A 20,825-nucleotide genomic window follows, 5' to 3' on the forward strand; every position below is an offset into this window, starting at 1 on the left:
TTCAGAGCGTTGGCTTTAAAGAAGCCATCCGTCCGTTCACTCGCTTCCGGAGATCCCTCTTGAGATGAACAGAATCTCCCGAAGGCTTTAGGTGTTGGGCAGACTCTCCCTTCGGAAGGTTTAATCGAGGTACAGTAAATCTTCGATATAACGGATCTCGATATACCGGATATCGGATATAACGGACAAAAAATCTGACCGGACAAACCCTCGCTATAACGGATTTTCGTCCGTTATAGCGAGGGATCCTCGGTTATAACGGATCTTCGGATATAACGACAGACCCCTGTCCCCATATCGTCCGTTATATCGAGGGTTTACTATAGCTTGATCCTACTCTTGCCCGCAGCTTCCCCCAATCTGTAAAAAAAAAATCGCCCGGGGTTGGGTCGATTCCAGCCCCTAACTCTAACCCTGAGACGCATCAGGTCAGGTGCTCAACAAAGAAGTGGTCACATCACTTCGCCTGTGCCAGGAACTCCACTAAACTGAGTTAGACCTCCTGGCTTTAGTTCGCGAAGTCCTCTTGGTGTAACACTTTCCCAACTCGAGGTGTCTGTCCGCAGTCCAGTCATGCCCGAGGTTTTCCATAGATTCAACTACTGGAAAACGAGATGTCGAAAGAACCGCGGGACCAAATGGCTTACTTACGTCTGTAGCATAGACAGGAGACTTTCCTGGTTAGTATTGAAAGAATATCTAATATTATCGTCCCGAAGAGATGGGGTCATAGAAATGGTAAAAGAGGGACTTTGGAGTCTGACAGAACGGAAGAATAGTTTTACATATTATTCCTGTACCTTAGAAAGCTACATCTATTTAGACACGAAACATTCAAGCTCAAAGGTTGTATATGAACATGTAGGTTCCGTAAGGAGCGGAGCGTGAGAATTTTATGATATCATTGGTATATTTAATAATGTGGTTTAGAGGAGCGGTGGTCTTTGTCACGCGGCATTTGTCTGTTAGCTAGAGCAGCGTTTCTCAACCAGGGTTACGAGGATCCTCAAGGGAGCGCAGTAAGCTACCAAGGGGTCCGTAGGACGGGGAATTTAAGATGTTATTCTATTTTGCATTTCGTGAATATACTCTGATTTTTTTCTTTTGTTTTTGTGTCATGTTTGTGTATATATATACGTACACACACACACACATATATATATTTATATATGTATATATCTTTAGTTTCAAGAATAACTTTTTACCCTCATAGTTCAAGGTTTGAACGTAATCATTCATGATTTCAATATCACGTGAAAGGGTGTATTGATAGGCGCTGATGGATGACAATGATTATAATCAATCTATGTATCAGTACAATAAAAATTGACACAATCACCGAAATATTAATTTTTTCGCCTCTCTCAGTAGTTTCTTCAGGGCGAGAGGAAATTTGACTTTCTTGAAAAGCTGCTGTGTGCGAATACCGTGTGAAGAATAACGTCTGCGAACCGACCTGTGCTGCTTATAAATAGTGAGGTTGTTGGAAGATGTAGGACAAGTCGTCTCCCAATAACCTCACTTTATAGGCAGTACAGGTCCGCAGACATTAAGGCTTATTTACACATGTCAGTGCCGTATCAGTGACGCGTCCGCTCAGTGCTTCAGTGTCAGTGAAAAAGATATCGTTACTTTGAATTCATCTTCGCCCTTCAAGACAGTCAAAGTTCTTCTCACCCTGAAGAAGCCTCTGAGGCGAAAAAATAAAGTTTTCGGTGTTTGTGTCAACAGTTTTATTGTGCTGTTACACAGGTTTATTATAATCGATGGCATGAATGATTTAAGTTCAAAACTTGAACTATGAGGATAAAAATTCATTCATGATACTGAAGATAGTGAATACAAAAATAGCCAAACTATTAGCGCAGTTGGCTTAAAAAATACACACACACGCATATATGTATATATTTATTGGCAACCCCTCCGATGTCCAGCGTGTACACGCGTGCACACACGCATACAGAACGAGAAGTATTCCAGTGTCTTAAAACAAACTCTCTGGGGATCATCTATTATTCCTCCAGATCTCGAGCAAGGGACATTCTATTGTCCCTAGTGACTCGAGGATCAGACTTTCCAGCCAACGCCCAGAACCACCTGCTCGAACAATAGGCCTCGCCGCGTTACGGATCATAAAAGATGCAGATGGAGAGATGATAATGGAAGAGAAGGCAGTAAGAGGAAGGTGGGCAGAGTATTTTAGGGAGTTGATAAATGTGAAAGAGGATAGGGAGGGAAAAGTAGTTGCAGTGGAAAGCGCTAAGAAAATGACCGTGATAAGGGAGGGAAATGGAGGAGAAATAAGGAAAGATGAAGTGAAGGTAGTTGTTAAGATGGTGAGAGCAGGTAAGGCACCTGGGTTGGATGGATGTCATGCAGAATGTCTGAAAAAAGGAAGTACATTGATGGTGAACTGGCTGGTGAGGTTATTTAATGTTTAAAAGAGGGTAGAGTGCCTGTATAGTTCCACTTTACAAGGGGACAAATGTGAGTGTAGTAGTTTCAGAGGGATGAACTTGTTAAGTGTAGTTGGAAAGGCTTATGGGAGGGTCTTGATTGAGAGGAACAGAGGGAGTAATTGGTGAGGAACAGTGTGGGTTTAGGACAGGTAGGGGTTGCATAGATCAGATTTTCGTGGCAAAACAGATATCTGAGAAAGCTTTAGGAAAAGGTAAGGATGTTTTTTTTTGGGGGGGAGCTTTTATGGATCTGGAAAAGGCTTATGACAGGGTACACAGGAAGGCACTGTGGGAGGTATTGTAGATATATGGGATAGGAGGAAAGCTTTTAAGAGCAATCAAGAGTTTTTACGAGAGTAGTAGAGCTTGTGTTAGGATTAAAAATAGAGAGAGTGGTTTGAGGTAAAGGTGGGACTTCGTCAGGGATGTGTTATGTCGTTTTGGCTGTTCAATTTATACATGGATGGGGTGGTGCGACAGGTAAATGGAAGGGTAGTGGGTCAGGGATTGGAGATGGTTACAGAAAATGGAGAAAAGTGGGAGATAAGCCAGTTGTTGTTTGCTGACGACACTGCGCTTGTAACAGGTTCAGAGAAGGGACTGAGGAAGTCAGCGACAGAGTTTGAGAAGGTGTGCGAAAGAAGGAAATTGAAGGTAAATGTGGGTAAAAGTAAGGTGGTGAGGCGTATAAGGGAAGAAAGTGAGCGCAGACTGGAAGTGAATATTAAGGGAGAGAGACTGGAGGAAGTGGATAGTTTTAGATAATTGGGTGCGAATGTGGCGGGAAAGGGAGGAGTGGAAGTGGAGGTAGATTGTAGATTGAGAGAAGCGAATAAAGGCCTCGGAGGATTAAAATGTGTAATGAGAAATAGACATTTGGAAATGAATGCTAAGAGGAGATTGTATGAAGGAATGATTGTACCGAGAGCAGTGTGTGGGGCAGATAGGTCCTGGGGTTAGTTATTTTGAAACCGAACTTTGTCGTTGGAGGTAGGAGTGAAGATGTAGAAGCGACGCACAGGATATAGTTGTTACGAGTTCATGGCTCATACCTATGCATTAGCTGAAGGAAAAATCACATCGAAGGGGGGGAGTTTTCTGTTTATTATGACGTGTGCAGCAACCACCTCGCCTCGTAAAGATGAAGGCCTTAGTTAAGCCATCAGTGGACTTGTAGATAAAGGCTGACAGGGCTGTCTTAATCCGTAGGGCAAAGGTAACTGTTTATGTCGCAGTTAAGGCACTCGTGGCCTAAGCTTTTCAATTTTAATTTCTATTCTGTTTAGTCCTTTTGACAGGAGGAGATTTTTTAGGTTTTGTTTTGGCTGACATTAATGGATTTTTATTAAGCTCAAGGGAAATCACTTCCGTAGAAGGGAACCGGGTTTTTTTGGCTTGGGGCGTGCATCTCACAGGGAAGCAATTTGATTTTTAAGGTGGGCAGTTTGACAATGAGTTACTAACAGTGATATTTTTCCTAGTGAGTATGCGTGAGTATGAGTGTGTCCGCGAGTTAACAAATTTCGTGCATATACAGTATGCATGCTTAAAAATATTTGTGTGTATACACATGTGTAATTACATGTTATCAACTGATTTTTTCTGGTGAGTGTGTGAGTATGATTGTGTGTGCGAGTTAACATATACAGTGCATATGCAGTATGCATACGTAAAAACATTTGTGTGTATGTACTGTACATGTGTAATTACATATGTATACTATGTTTTTGTATGTCACAGTGGGGCATCAGGCCAAAGAAAGGTTGAGAACCACTGGTTAAGACACTGTGAAGGCACGTGACTTCCTTTAGCTTAGTATGAAATAAGGGGAAAAATTTGCTTCCTTATACCTCATAAAAAGGAGAATCTTGTATTTCTTCTTTGTCTTTTCATTTCTAATTTCTAATAATACCCATTAATTATTATAAACTCAGCCTTTGGTGATCTCTTTACATTTTTTTTTTTTTTTCTACTCTAAATGAATTTATGCAATGACGTCAGGACGCCATGCTGAATGGAATTCACGTTCGTCTGAACAAATGACAACAAACATCGTCGGCAGCAGTTCTAATAGTGCAGCAGAGTTGTTCGGTCATACGGTGACAATTACACCTTGCTACGTGTTGATGATACTAAACATATTCATCTGCATTTGTCCTTGAGTCATAACCCCTTAAAAATCAATGACCTTGATTTTGAACTTTCAAGGTCAGTCAAGATGAAAAGTTCTTATACAAAAAAGCCATACGACAGTAATAAACATTTCTACCTTCAACTGTTAAAGAGATGAAGCCTTTTAGATGTGTGTGACCTTGAGTTTGACTTCTTAGAATCACTTAAGGTCAATGAGTACATTTACATCCGAGAAAGAAAATAAGAATAATTTGGGACATTCAATTACATAGTTACAGTAAAGATCTCATGGGTAATATTAACTTTGATCTGATTACTCTCAAAATTGAGTAAAAATCAAAACCATATATAGATTATTGGACCCTTTTTCTGGAAGTTTCACTTCAATTGATCCATCAGTTTTCTTGTAACGATAAAGAAAAAAAAATACAAATAAATAATGAGACTAGACAAAAGCACTCCCGGACTTCGTCCAGACGAAATAATTGTCTATTAGAGATTCGCTATCTAAGTTGCTTATCTGACTGAAAATGATTTGACTTGTCAAAGTTATCTCTACGATCGACAGAGTAATCAAATGCACCACTACTAATCAGCTTACGGCCGGGCGAATATGGCTCGTTTCTTTAAGAATTCTACCCTATTTTCAGTCTGCTGTTATGTACGAGATTAGATAAATAATTTGTGCTCACCAATAAAAACGTTATGTTATTACTCAGTCGACGTTCTAGCTTTGAGTCCTCCCCATATATGTATACACACACGTACACACTGCCATCATTTACACGATCTTGTTTCACGTGAAAAATGATAACATGATAACACCACAAAGTCGACGTTTCTCGCATAGAGTCGAGCGTTTTCTTTTCCTCCCGCATACACACACACATATACGCACGCACACACGCATAGGCGCCATTGCTGCTGCTGCGAGCTCGCTGGTTACTTCAACACCCTTCCCTCCCCTCCTCCTCCTCCTCTGCGTCACTCTCACCCGCATACAACTCCGCACAGTTCCAGCCGTGGACTCCAGACTCACACGCGCTTACCTATTCTCCCCTCTCCAACACCGACCTCCAACATAGGCTCCCACTCGAGTGACTGCTGTACCATCCTCACGCTGGAGGGAGACTTGCTCTCCTACTTTCGAGGTGTACGCACGTGCATTCCCGCTCACGAGGACCTGAAACCAACACACACACAAACATAAACACAGCCGAAAGGCTAAGTTAGATGTCAACTACTACCACACCGGACGGTCACAAGGTGGTGTCTTGTGACCTCGAGAAAGAAAGAGAAGACCTTCCTCAGGAAACCCTGACGACGAACAAGGGAAGTTTGGACCCTGCCGAGGGAAGTGAAGTCTTCTTAGGAGACATGGACGCCTGCTTCAGGGCCTTCGACAAGGACGGGTGAGTAACAAACTGGCAAACGTGTGACAAATGAGGCGTAGCGAGGTGGATGGTTTTGATACGTCACTTGCCTTGCTACCCTCATCCACTTGTAACTGCAGTATCCTTGGGTAATTGCTCCTTCCTTTCCTCCGCCCTCGTACTTAGTAACCTCCACCTGCTCGCTCTTCCTTTTCGCAGTTGCATATTATCGTACCCTTCACTTAAATTACCTTGTGCCGTTTCCCTTTCAACAAAATTTCCACTTCTCCCCTCACCACGTTCTCTTTCTTTGTAAATTCACTTCCTCTTCACTCGCCACTTTCAGTTCCCTCCTACTTTACTAAGCACTTTCCCTTTACTGCGACTTGTAACTGGTCCAACGCTCCCTTAATTAACCTGACACCTTACTTGCGCGGCATCTTCCCTCCCCTCCCCTCCACTCCCCTCCATCTCCTTATCTCATCTCATCTTCCTTTCCGCAATCTTGTATTTCACATAGTCTGTTCTGTTTTTATATTAACTGAGATTTTTTGTTGCTAAGACTTTATTGTTTTGAAGAAAAAAAAACATTGGTGAATGGCTAGAACAGTTTCCAAACCTGACCCATGTTAAACCAGAGAATATATCTTTCATTATATTTAACCTATTTCTATATAGAATAGTTCCCCAATAATCAAAGCTAGTATAATTTTTCATTCATTCATTTATCTGTATGTTCACTTATTTACTAACCATTCATAAATTAATTAATGTACTTGTATATATATTTTTTCATTTATTTATTAATTTATCTATTTATTTTTTTTCATTAGTTTTTGTGAGAACATTTTGTTCTATTGCAACATCAAGTATATTTGCGTCGTTCTGATTGGGTCAGGTTAGGGTGTGCGTAATAATACGTCACCGTTTTGAAGGAGTTCAAATTGGCACTGGCTTGGTGTTAAGTGATGATGAACGACGATTGGATGAGAATTTCACGGTCATTCTACTCACCCCAGCTGTTTATGTGATCCTTGCAATGTTTTGAAACATTTTGGCATCAGATTTTGTTCCCACTTGATATTTGATTCATCTTCATTTGTTACAATTATCACTGCAGTTTCAGCTACAAATTCAATTGTTTTATTCAGAACGAGTTCATCGCATCTTCAAAGTGCTTGCTGGCGTTTGACAAAGTATCGACATTTTTTCGTGTCTCCAAGAGAAAATCAACTCTCAGATTTCAGATGGCTTACTTAGAAGTAGCCGTAGATGTCCGTCATAACTAACATTGCTTACTAAATTGCTTGATTCAACGAATCCTGTGATATGCAGATTCATCGTCGGTTGACGTAGGTTACATTTAGATACGTGTATCAAAAACTAGTTTTGAGAAACGCTGCGAAATAATTAATAAAATCATATTTAAATCTAATGTACTTTTCCATGTATGAACAAACGCGAGTTAACGGACACAAGCGACCAGCCGGTCACGCGGGAAGCTGTAAAGAACGCCGTCATGTTACTTCTCTCAATGCAGTGATGACGTCACGAGGGATTACATAACAGAATCAGATTTCTGCTATAACTTACAGATTAAGTTATCATTATACATTTAAATAATAAATATAAACAACCAAGGCACACACACGTACCCTTCACACATCCCACACCCAACTATTCTTCCATTTATCTTAGCTCCTTGCGAATGAAAGGCCAGGTCTGGTAGTGCCCAGTTAGAAGCGATACAGCAAGACACAGAACCTCAGTAGGTTCCGACAGCCGAATCTGGTTTATCCCCACCGCTTCACTGAATGACGACAATAGACCCTTCCCTTCATACATACAATAATTTACCGAACAGACAGGAAAAAAGCTCCGTCCGCGCCAGCACAACTACCCTCCACCCACACCACATCCCCTCTCTATTCCCCTCTCGACAGACACTCCCTTTTTACCCAAGGCGCTTTTTGTCTCGTAGGATCGAATCTCACACTTCTCTCCGATACCCAGCAGTGACCTAGTGTAACAATCCAAGTGCATAGGGCAAAGGTTGACGGCTTCGACCGCAGGTACGCGCTCCCTGGTGTAGGCTCCTCACCAAAAGCCCGTGGGAGTGACATTTCACCAAAAAAAAAAAAAAAAAAAAAAAAAAAAAATCCCACTTCATCCATCCACCCCACTCCATCCATCCACCCCACTCCACCGTCCCATTAAGTTCACTCCATCAATCTCTGCCTTTCACACTCCTTTCGCCAGCAATCTTTACCCCCATCCACATGCCCAAGCCATCCCAGCGTTCCCCGATCAATCCTATCCGCCAGCTGTACCTACACGACCATTCTCCGCCCCACCTCTCATTCCACCCATCCTCTCAACCTCCACCACATTTCTAAAATAAATAGATAAACAAATGAATAAATAAATGAATAAGTAAAAAAACACTGCTTCTCTGAAAAAAAACTCTGCTTCTCCCAAATTCCAAACCTCTGCTCCAAACAATGTCAGGACACAATCATCCCTTTGCATAGTCTTCTCTCCGCGTTCACTCTTACACACCTTTCACGACATCCTTCATTCTCCCAAGACACCTACCCCTACTCTACACCCCACCTACACCCCCACTCCCTCATCCCTTGCCATACATGACCTTAGATGCTCAAAATTTCACCTTCTCCAGCTTCTCTCCTGTAAGACATGTCTCCAACTCACTGCCACCCTTGTACATCCCATTACACAACTTCTGTCCATATTCACTCACAGCCTTCTTCCCCAAAACACTCTCCCAAAATCCGCCACCAACTGCCATAGGCCCTCCTCTGACCCAGCCACAAACTATCGTCCGCAAATTACAACTGGCTCACCTCCCACCTCCCCCAACTCTCACACTATCCCCAAACACCCTTTCATTACCTTCGCATCCAGCTCCCACCCACCCACACGTTGAACAACCATGATACTAACCTAACCTAACCCAAACTAACCCTGGCGCAGCCCCATCCTTACCTCAAACCATCCACTCTCTCCATTCTCTACCCTAACACATGCTATACCACTCACGCAAAAGACCCTGACTGACATCAACAACAACCCCCAACACCACACATTCGCAGCGTACCCCACAAACGCTCCCATCGTTGACCCCGCCACATGTCTCCTCCAGATCCAAAACCGCCCAAAAGATATCCTTACCTTTTGTCAAAAGCTTCTCACATACCTGCCTCCCTACGAAAACCCGATCCACGCACCCTTACTCCCAAACCCATACCATCCCTCCCCAATTACTCCCATCCTTTAACAGTTCTTTCAGTCAACACCCTCACACACGCCCCCACCAACTACAGTCAACAGACTGATTCCCACAAAAATATCATATATATACCCATCCCCTTTTCCCCCATAAAGTGGAACTACACAGGCACCCCAGCCCCTTGGTACCCCCAAGACATATATCAAACGACCTCTCCAGCCAGTCCACTATAAAATTTCCTCTTGTTAGACACTCTACGTGACATCCATCTAACACAAGTGCCCAGCCAGCCCCCATCACCTTTACTGATCTTTTCATCACATTGTTCGAAGCATCTCCTACTGTCACGACCAGCCATTTCCTGACATCCTTCAATTTAACAAACCCCAGAAGTACTCTACTCATCTTTCCCTTACCGCCTTTACTTCCTTTAACACATGTCTTTCTACACCCTTTACTTTTTGCTCTCTGGCTGAGCCATCCCCCTCATTTTCTTCCCTTCCCGTCAAACTTCTTCCCCAGTTTGCATATGTTCTCCCTCATTTAGTGTTTTGCGTCTCCTCTCTTCCTTCTGTACCTCTCATATATTTCCCTAGACCTATTTTGCAACCGATCCTCATAAGTTCGATTCTTCTCTTCCACCAGCGACTTCACCGTTTCATTCTACCATTTATTACCTCTGCTTGTGTTCCCTGCCATCCTCCTGGTCCCATATACAATTTCTGAGAACTTGATCACTTCCTCCTTAAATCATATTATTATATTCCTGTTTCTCCTGTATCCCTCACTACCTCCCACACTTTGATCAGTTTCTCTCATTTAATTCGTTCACTTTCAGCGATTCTCTACGCACCTCCATTTTTCTCCTCCACTTTTCCTCCACTCTCAATTTCCCTTCTGTCAATTAATGATCTGTCAATCCACTGGTCTCACCTCCTACAGAATTCTTCCCATCCTCCCTTTGGATACCACTGTATAGTCCATCCAACCTTCCACCACCCTTTCCCATGTATACTTATGCTTGACTCTTCTTAAACAGTATGATCACTATCATCGACTCCCTTTCTAAACATATCTTTAAAATCTCTCCACTATAGTTCTTACCAGATACCCCAAACCTTCCTACTATTCTATTAGGTTACCCCCTGCCATATATTACTTATATCTCCCAACACCACATTTACATTCTTCCCAAAAATCTGTATACACTCATTTACATCACCCCCCCCCAAAAAAAAAGCGGTAATCTCCCCGCATTTTACCTTGAAATACACATCTATCCTAAATTATTTCAGGGATTCTCTCAACCCATCTTCCATCAATCACAGATCACTGCACAGGGATACAAATGTATTTCGTGAACAGAGAAAAAATGTATAGTACCGCCTTATACCCAAACTTCCCAGTGGGGAAGTGAAGATACGAGTGTAAAGTGACTTGTTACAGGATGTAATAGATTGACGCAATTACAAGGTATAGGTTATTCTCGAAGTGATGTTATTAGATAAAAATGTAATAAGGCCTTAGTTATGGTCAGTGTCTTGATTGTAAATGCCTGAAGAAATGTTCTCAGACGAAGCGTGGAGGGAAGGCCATCGGTAATAGGCGCGTGGTGGGATAGTTGAAAAATGATCGTGTTTGTTTACAAAGACGCCCCTAAAGACGCTCCCATCCTTCTATTCCTGTTCCTCATACGCTGACACAAGAACCGTACTGTAGTAGGCAACAATACTACATCCATCAACAATGCATTATCAGCCATATTCACTACGAAAACAAGGGTGAACGTAGAATTCTTCCCTAGCAGCCCCCGTCACACCTCAACTCGTATCCCATATCCTCAATGTACTAATATAACAAGCGTAACATAACTTAGCCTGATTTACTTAGGACGTTTAACAATTGTTGATACACTGTACTGTCAAATATTATGGCAGGTGAACAACCACAACGAAAAAAATATCACAGAGAAAATTATTCAAATTCAAGGGAGGAGCCAGTTTGGAAAGACTTCAGTTTTGGTCTCGCCTCCCGTCTTCCCCTTCACTGCTCAGGTGTTGATACTCGAACGCTGACTTGCATAGAATTGCGATAGCCAACCCCGCAATAGTAAACATTGTTTTAACAACCACATGAACGACAGAAACACGACAAAATTAAGTACTTAGACGGAGTTATTTGCATTAGGCTCGTATTGCTTTACCGTCAGTCGTCATAAAGCAACAGTACTTTATATGCAGTACCAGAGGCGGTGAGTAATTCAAATTTCATTTCGGTTCGGTGTATCTAGAATCACAAAATTGCACCATGGAATGGGTCAGGTAATCGCGATCTTGATAACGAAGGAAATTCCTAGTGACATTGGATATAGTCTTTGGTTTTGAACTTGTATAACTACTGTTACTACTTTGACTGTCCGATTCAATGGCAACGACTTTGGCCACAGCTAAGTTTCTCCTATAAGCTCCTCGCCTCTCAGGCACAAATCGCGTTCTGTCACCCAATTATTCTTTCGAGATTGAACTAAGGCTTCTGCCAGTCTCATCCTTAGCGCGTGCGATTATACTGATCCTTAATTTGTTACTCTTGCCGACTTGTTGGCGTCCAGTGATATCAGATATTTATGAACACCAACAAGGTCAACACTTAAGTGTTTAGGAGGAACAGTGTTGGTTTGGGAAAGGTAGAGGGTAAGTGGATCAAGGCTATGCGAGATTTTTTCTTTCTTTTTTTATCTAGGAAAAGCTTATGACAAGTATGAGAGTAAGACATTGAAGGAGTTACAGATGAATGGGATAGGGGGAAAGATGTTAAAGGCGTGAGTAATAGAGCCTATATTAGGGTTGGAAACTGAGAGTTGCTTGAGGAGAAGGTAATGCTGCATCAGGGTTCTGTAATATCACTGTGGTTGTTCATTGTGTACACGGATGGGGTGGTACAGGAGCTAAATGCGAGAGTGAAGGACATGGAACTGGAGATCGTTAGTGAGAGTGGAGGGACGTGGGAGGCGAGTCAGTTGTTTACTTATGACATTCTGCTAGTTCAGAGGAGGGTTTAATGCAGCTAGTGACGGGATTTGGGAAGACATGTGATCGAAGAAAAAGTATATATAGGTAAAGATGAGGTGATGAAATGTACAAAGGGTGAGGGTGGCAGTGAGTTGGAGATGAGTCTTTAAGGAGAGGAATGTTAGAGATGGGTAGTTTTAAAACGTAACCAAATTGAAAATTAAAGGTACCTAGCTTCACCGGAATATGTTCTTAGTCAATAATTGCTAGATAAATTACACAAAAACTCTTTCGTTATTTACTTATTGTAATTTGAAATTACGTCGTTTGCTTCAAAAAATTTTGCCTGCCCCAGCTATTCTCGTAAAACCTACCCATGACGTCATCTGCCTCGCAGCGACGTCAGATATTCTGTTCATTCTTGTATCGTTCTTGTGTTTGATGAATAGGGATCGTTTCGAGTGGCGCAGGCTATTTAATATCAAATTTAGAAATCGTGAAAATGAAGAAAGAACTAGTGGGGGAAATACACGATGCGGAAGAAAAAAAAGAAAGAATAATAATGTGTTGATAAAATATAGAACTCAGAGAGAAAGGCAGGAGAAGAATGGTGATGGTAAACGTATAGAACATAAATACTAAATGGATTTTATAAAGTGTTATGCAAAACAAATGATAGGAGATATTGTTTTTTTTTCAAATATATTGGATAAATAAACTTAGAAAAATAAAAACAGGAGTATTAATAAATGAATAACAAAAATCACATATAAACCATATAAATATAACAAAAGGAGAGAAAAAAGACAGAAGATAGGGCGTGCATTATAAGAATAAAACACTATTTGCTGGAACGGATCGTATGTTCGTTGCGATAACCTACTTGTAATGAAGCTTTCGTTTTTACAAAGTGTGTAGAGAATCTAAAATAATTTAACTTGTGTAAAGAATTATTATTTCTATTAGTTTTATCTATTAGTAACAAATGACCACAAATAACATTTTTACTGACACACTAGGACCGAGATAAAAAAAAATATATGTATTACGTTGTAGATATTGTTTACAAGGCTTGTGGCATCTAGGTGTAGTGTAGATATGATGCAGGATTGTTTAGGATCACATATTTTCGTCAAAATGTCCCTCAGAAACTACTGGTGACATAAGATATTTGGTTTAGACATTGTTTTTGTGAATGTAAGTTGTACCTGGGCTTGGTGCCCTCTGAGTATTTAAGGTCACATGTAGCAGGAAATGGAAGAGTGGGGAGGAGGAAACTGTAGAGTAAAGATATAGATAATGACACTGACGATGTCAGTGACGTCAGTGATATGGACAACAATAGTGATTTTTCTTGTTTCAATGATGATGATGAATTCAGTCATTTTCGGGACTTGAAGAATGAAATGACGACTTGCCCTGTAAATAGTCATAGTGATTTGACAAGTACTAACGACGTGCAATATATTCTAAAGATATAAATGAATTGTGTCTTTCTCATTTGTGATATTATGTAGTAGTGTGTAGAATCGGGGGGGGGGGTCCAAATGGTGACACGTTTAGTTGCAGTGTGGAATTTATGGAAACTATGTTGACATTAGGTTAACTGGGGAACCCGCGTCGAGAAAGATTTTCACTTTGGTGTTGCTAGACGTAACATTGGATGTTGAGAAATGGGAAGATATGTCTGGGATATCCAGGGTATGTACTGGCAGAGTTGATGAGTGAAATTCCGGGTGTGGAGTAACTGTCCTTCATGTGCACTGAGCCTTGGTATTCTGTATTCGTAAAGGAGATATGTTACATGAATGCCTTGCAGGAGAGTGATCTGGGGAGTTTAGTCTGTGTTGCCTCCTTGTTAACAGCACACGGCAGCGATCACTCGTGTGGAAACATGTACCGTGATAATCGCAGTGTCGGTTTGGTTGTGTGTATACACGCACACACACATGTATATATATATATATATATATATATATATATATATATGTATGTATATATACAAGCCGCGGGCTTCGCCCTCACCGACTTCGCCGGGGGCTTGCCTGCGCTCCGCGCTCTAATCCCACGATAGGGATCCCGTGCTGGGGACTCCGTGTTGGGGTTCCGCCCCGAGACCGAGGCCGAGGCCGAACCCAAGGGACACTTTTTCCTGGTCAGTTCAAGGGAACATGGCGACCACTGAGGACTTGCGACTACTGAGGACATGCGACCACTGAGGACTTGCGACCACTGAGGACTTGCGACCACTGAGGACTTGCGACCTTTGAGGACTTGTTACCTTGGAGGACTTGTTACCTTGGAGGACTTGTTACCTTGGAGGACTTATTACCTTGGAGGACTTATTACCTTGGAGGACTTATTACCTTGGAGGATTTATTACCTTGGAGGATTTACAACCTCGTAGGACTTGCAACTTCAGAGGACTTGCACCCTCGTAGGACTTACGACCTCGTAGGACTTGCAGCCTCGAAGGGCTTACAACTTCGGAGGACTTGCACCCTGGGAGGACTGGCACCCTCGGAGGACTTGCACCCTCGGAGGACTTGCACCCTTGGAGGACTTGCACCTTCGGAGGATTTGCACCCTGGGAGGACTTGCACCTTCGGAGGATTTGCACCCTGGGAGGACTTGCACCCTCGGAGGACTTGCACCCTCGGAGAACTTGCACCCTCGGAGAACTTACAGCCTCGAAAGGCTTACTGCCTCGGAGAACTTACGACCTCGGAGGACTTACAGACCCTCTCTAAGAGATATAACATTTTTAAAATGTGTCACCTTTGAAATGGTTTAATTTAATTATCATTAGTAACGATGATCGTCCATGGCTCAACGATGATCGTCCACGGCTCGACGATGATCGTTCTTGACTCAACAATGTTCGTTCTTGACTCAACGATGATCGTCCATTGCTCAACGATGATCGTTCACGGCTCAACGATCATCATCCACGGCTCAACGACGATCGTCCACGGCTCAACGATGATCGTCCATGGCTCAACGATGATCGTCCACGGCTCAACGATGATCGTCCAAAGCTCAACGATGATCATTCTTGACCCAACGATGATTGTTGTCGGCTTAACGATGATCGTCGACGGCTCAACGATGATCGTCCACAGCTCAACGATGATCGTCCATGACCTAACGATGATCGTCAACGGCTCAACGATGATCGTCCATGGCTCAACTATGATCGTCCACGGCTCAACCATGATCATTCTTGACTCAACAACGTCCATGGCTCAACGATGATCGTTCTTGACTCAACGATGATCGTCCACGGCTCAACTATGATAGTTCATTGTTCAACGATGATCGTTCACGGCTCAACGATAATCGTCCACGGCTCAACGATGATCGTCCACGGCTCAACGATGATCGTCCACGGCTCAACGATGATCGTCCATGGCTCAACGATGATCGTCCACGGCTTAACGATGATCGTCCACGGCTCAACGATGATCGTCCACGGCTAAACGATGATCGTCCATTGCTCAACGATGATCGTCCATAGCTAAACGATGATCGTCCACGGTTCAACTATGGTCGTCCACGCCTCAACTATGATCATTCTTGACTCAACGATGATCGTCCATGGCTCAACGATTATCGTCCACGGCTCAACGATGATCGTCCATGCCTCAACGATGATCGTCCACGGCTCAACGATGATCGTCCACGGCTCAACGATGATCGTTCTTAACCTTGACCATGGCATGTAACATTTTTAAAATGTGTCAATTTTGAAATGGTTTAAATTCTATTATCGTCCACGGCTTAACGATGATCGTCCACGGCTCAACGATGATCGTTCACGTCTCAACGATGATCGTCCATGGCCTAACGATGATCGTCCACGGCTCAACGATGATCGTCCACGGCTCAACTATGATCGTCCACGGCTCAACGATGATCGTCCACGGCTCAACGATGATCGTCCACGGCTCAACGATTATCATTCTTGACTCAACGATGATCGTCCACGGCTCAACGATGATCGTTATTGACCTTGACTCAACCATGATCGTCCACGGCTCAAGGATTATCGTTCTTGACTCAACGATGATCGTTCACGGCTCAACGATGATCGTCCATTGCAAAACGATGACCGTCTATTGCTCAACGATGATCGTCTATTGCTGAACGATCATCATCCACGGCTCAACGATGATCGTCCACGGCCCAACGATGATCGTCCATGGTTCAACGATGATCGTTCACGGCTCAACGATGATCGTCCATGGCTCAACGATGATCGTCCATGGCTCAACGATGATCGTTCTTGACTCAACGATGATCGTCCATGGCTTAACGATGATCGTCCATGGCTCAACGATGATCGTCCATTGCTCAACGATGATCGTCCACGGCTCAACGATGATCGTCTATTTCTCAACGATGATCGTCCATTGCTCAACGATCATCATCCACGGCTCAACGATGATCGTCCACGGCCCAACGATGATCGTCCATGGCTCAACGATGATCGTTCATGGCTCAACAATGATCGTCCACGGCTCAACGATGATCGTCCATGGCTCAACGATGATCGTTCTTGACTCAACGATGACAGTCCATGGCTCAACGATGGTCGTCCATGGCTCAACGATGATCGTCCACGGCCCAAGGATGATCATCCACGGCTCAACGATGATCGTCCATGGCATGTAACATTTTAAAAAGTGTCACTTTTGAAATGTTTTAATTTTGTATATATATAGATATTTACTCGTGTATATATATATATATATATATATATATATATATATATTGTATATATAATATATATATATATATATATATATGTATATATATATATACATATATATATATATATATGTATATACATATATATTTGGTATATTGTATATATATACATATATAATATATATATATTATGTATATTATATATATATATATATATATATATATAGATATATATATATATATATATATATGAGAGAGAATGCGGGTGGGGAAGGGCAAACGAAGATGTGTTAGGAATAGAGTTTATTGCCCTAACGTTGCGACCAACTTGGTCTTCTTCAGAGGACTACAGCATTACAGACGGATCACAATTCTTATATTCGTAGTGAGAGGGAACCCGCCAAGGTATGAGCGTCATGTTTTCCCTTTGGCTAACGATTTAATTATTAGGACACTTGCTGCTTTCGAGAGGCATTTAAATCCGTCTCTGTCGTTGTTGTTCTTGTTGGCGGCGATATGTGCAGCTTCCACAGTTTTTCTCATTTTCTTCTCAAATCCCTCGTGTAGAATTTCTGCGTTGTTCCAATCAGGTAGATGTCCACATTTGTCCAGGTGACGAACCAGGGAGTTAGATGTTCTATGAGCCCTGAGATCGTTTTTGTGCTCATTCAAGCGTTTATTGAACCCTCGACCTGACTCACCGAAATAAGATGATGGACAACCGTTGCATGGAATACGGTAAATGACACTGAGATTATTACGCATATTATTATGTTTCTTAAATATTTTTCCTATTTTATTGGAAGATATTTTTGCTATATTTATTCCACCTTTTAACAAATAATCATCAATAGCTATGGTGTTTGTAGAATTAGGAACAGAAATAAAATGAGACTTATCCTTTCCCGGGGTCCGGACGTTTGAGCCATCGTAGATCTTCTTGGCTTTCCTCGTTGTCCTGGTGATCAAACCTCCGGGGTATTTCAGCTTCCTAAATGTATTCTTGATGTAAGTAAGTTCATCCTCTAGGAATTCTTCACTGCAGATACGAAAAGCTCTGAGAAAGAAACCTATTAGAACACCCGTTTTAACACGTCTGCTGTGTGCTGAAAAATAATGGACAAAGTCGTCCCTATTGGTTAAAAGGTGGAATAAATATAGCAAAAATTTCTTCCAATAAAATAGGAAAAATATTTAAGAAACATAATAATATGCGTAATAATCTCAGTGTCATTTACCGTATTCCATGCAACGGTTGTCCATCATCTTATTTCGGTGAGTCAGGTCGAGGGTTCAATAAACGCTTGAATGAGCACAAAAACGATCTCAGGGCTCATAGAACATCTAACTCCCTGGTTCGTCACCTGGACAAATGTGGACATCTACCTGATTGGAACAACGCAGAAATTCTACACGAGGGATTTGAGAAGAAAATGAGAAAAACTGTGGAAGCTGCACATATCGCCGCCAACAAGAACAACAACGACAGAGACGGATTTAAATGCCTCTCGAAAGCAGCAAGTGTCCTAATAATTAAATCGTTAGCCAAAGGGAAAACATGACGCTCATACCTTGGCGGGTTCCCTCTCACTACGAATATAAGAATTGTGATCCGTCTGTAATGCTGTAGTCCTCTGAAGAAGACCAAGTTGGTCGCAACGTTAGGGCAATAAACTCTATTCCTAACACATCTTCGTTTGCCCTTCCCCACCCGCATTCTCTCTCATATATATATATATATATATATATATATATATATATATAAATATATATATATATAATATATATATATATGAGGATGGATAGGGCGAGAATTGAGGCGAAAAGGAGAGTGCGGGTGGAAAGGGAGTTAGCATGGAAAAATACTGAGACTGAGCACGTGGAAAAATAAATAAGTTATATATATATATATATATATATATATATATATATATATATATATATATATATATAAAATATTTATAACACATATACATATATATATGTATACACACACACACACACACACACACATATATATATATATATATATATATATGTGTGTGTGTGTGTATATATAAGAGCATGGAAGCAGAGGTGGATGAAGTAAACTTGAGAGGAAACCGAGAGTGAGATAGCTAGAAAAGGTAAAGACGTCCTAGATAATAAAAAAGGTGAATCTCTGATGAGGAGAGAGAAAAAAAGGCAAGGGATATGTGTAAGTGGAGAACAGTTGTGAATGGACATATACTGGCCTAAAACGATTTCTCCTCATCTTTATTTTTGCATGATAGGACGAGGAAGAAAGGTCACCATGTACATGAAGCGGCTGGCTCTGCTGTGTATGTGCTGTGTCTTGTTGCATTGCTTATGACCCGGCTGGCTACCCCACCTTTAAGGGGGAAGGTGACTTTGGTATACAGATAGACCACCACAACTACAACCACCGCTCGAGTACACACCTGGGTACTCACTATCATACAAACCCTTATCATACCACCTGATCAAGGATCCACTGATAAGTTGTCCCTCCTTTCACTTGTAATCTGATAAAGCACTTGCGTTGCAGTGAACACTGATTGCCGGACATATAATCGCCGTTGGAAGTGACTGGAATATATAGTACTGTAGAGACAGGTGTTAGTTCTCTCATTTAGCATTTCGAGCTTGCATATGACATTCACTGTCAAACGATATATGATTTCATTTAGTACAGTAGTGTATGTCGCTCATGATCCATTTTTAGGCCAGAAAACAATACATACATACATACATATATATATATATATATATATATAGAGAGCGAGAGAGAGAGAGAGAGAGAGAGATCAAATGACAGATGAGAGTTTTTGGGTGATGGAAGTAAAACGAAGATGCTCTCGGAATAGATTATACTATTACGATACGACTATTTTGTATTCTTCAGAGAGTTGTCTGAAGAAGACCAAAGTGGTCGTAACGTAAGAGTATAATCTATTCCGAGAGCATCTTCGTTTTACTTCCACCACCCAAAATCTCTCATATATATATATACATGTATATATATATATATATATATATATATATATATATATATATATATATATATATATATATATAATATGTATAAGTAGCAACCAGTTTATCAATTTGCCATTCAAAATTCACCATCGAACAAATGCTTTTCTCAATCACTTCTAACATCGGACTAACCAAGGGTTTAAAGATCATCAGAGCAAGATGAGCCGTTGCCCTCTCCATTGGGGAATGAAATTGTGTATAGATATTTGTGGTTCTTATACTGGCACAGTATCATCCATAGATTCGGCCATACTAATTATGAGCCTCTTATTAAGAAGAATGACACACGCACACAAACATACGCACTAACACATGTACACAAACATGCGCACTTATACATGTACACAAACATAAGTGTGTACACTAGGATGTAGCATCGATCAATAAATTTCAGCAAATCAACATGTACATTTCAGGTTTTGTACACTTCAGTACATGTATTTCAAAGTTGGATTTTTTTTATGGCGGTATTTGGTACATCCCTTATTTTGAGCTCATTTTTTTTTCCCGAGCCAAAAATATATACACCATCAGAGTTGTTGGTTTGTTGTTATATGTGCTTCTGAACCCACTAGAATTGATTTTAAACTGAAAGATAATGACAAACAAGTGAGTTCAACGGTTTTTTTTTTATCTAACTGACATATGCTATATGTCAACTGATGCATTAAAATCATGCTTTGTTTTAAAGGATGGCATGAAGTCACGGGATTTTAATACTACCCGAATCTAGTCACCTCTTGCTTCTTTTCCATAAGAATTTCCAGAAGCTTCCGTACCGTACACATCGCTTCACACCTTGAGAGGGTCATGGAATGTCAATAGAGAGTGGCTCGTCGACAATATTTTGCAA

General features: G+C 41.5%; 1 protein-coding gene across 2 annotated transcripts in view; it reads left to right on the top strand.

The window, feature by feature from the left end:
- Window positions 1–5,552: 5,552 nt before the first annotated feature.
- Naam (Nicotinamide amidase) overlaps window positions 5,553–20,825 on the top strand; it is a 72,977-nt gene continuing 57,704 nt past the window's right edge. Inside the window, exon 1 of one of the 2 annotated variants that reach the window (XM_076190512.1) lies at window positions 5,553–6,004. In XM_076190512.1, the coding sequence (XP_076046627.1) occupies window positions 5,826–6,004 (179 nt within the window). In that variant the 5' untranslated portion in view covers window positions 5,553–5,825. The remainder of the gene's footprint in view (window positions 6,005–20,825) is intronic. The other variant, XM_076190511.1, reaches the window with a different exon arrangement.

This window comes from Oratosquilla oratoria, chromosome 9 (genome assembly GCF_046742065.1).
Source record: "Oratosquilla oratoria isolate Oo_2021 chromosome 9, ASM4674206v1, whole genome shotgun sequence".
In the NCBI taxonomy this organism is placed as follows: Eukaryota; Metazoa; Arthropoda; class Malacostraca; order Stomatopoda; family Squillidae; genus Oratosquilla; species Oratosquilla oratoria.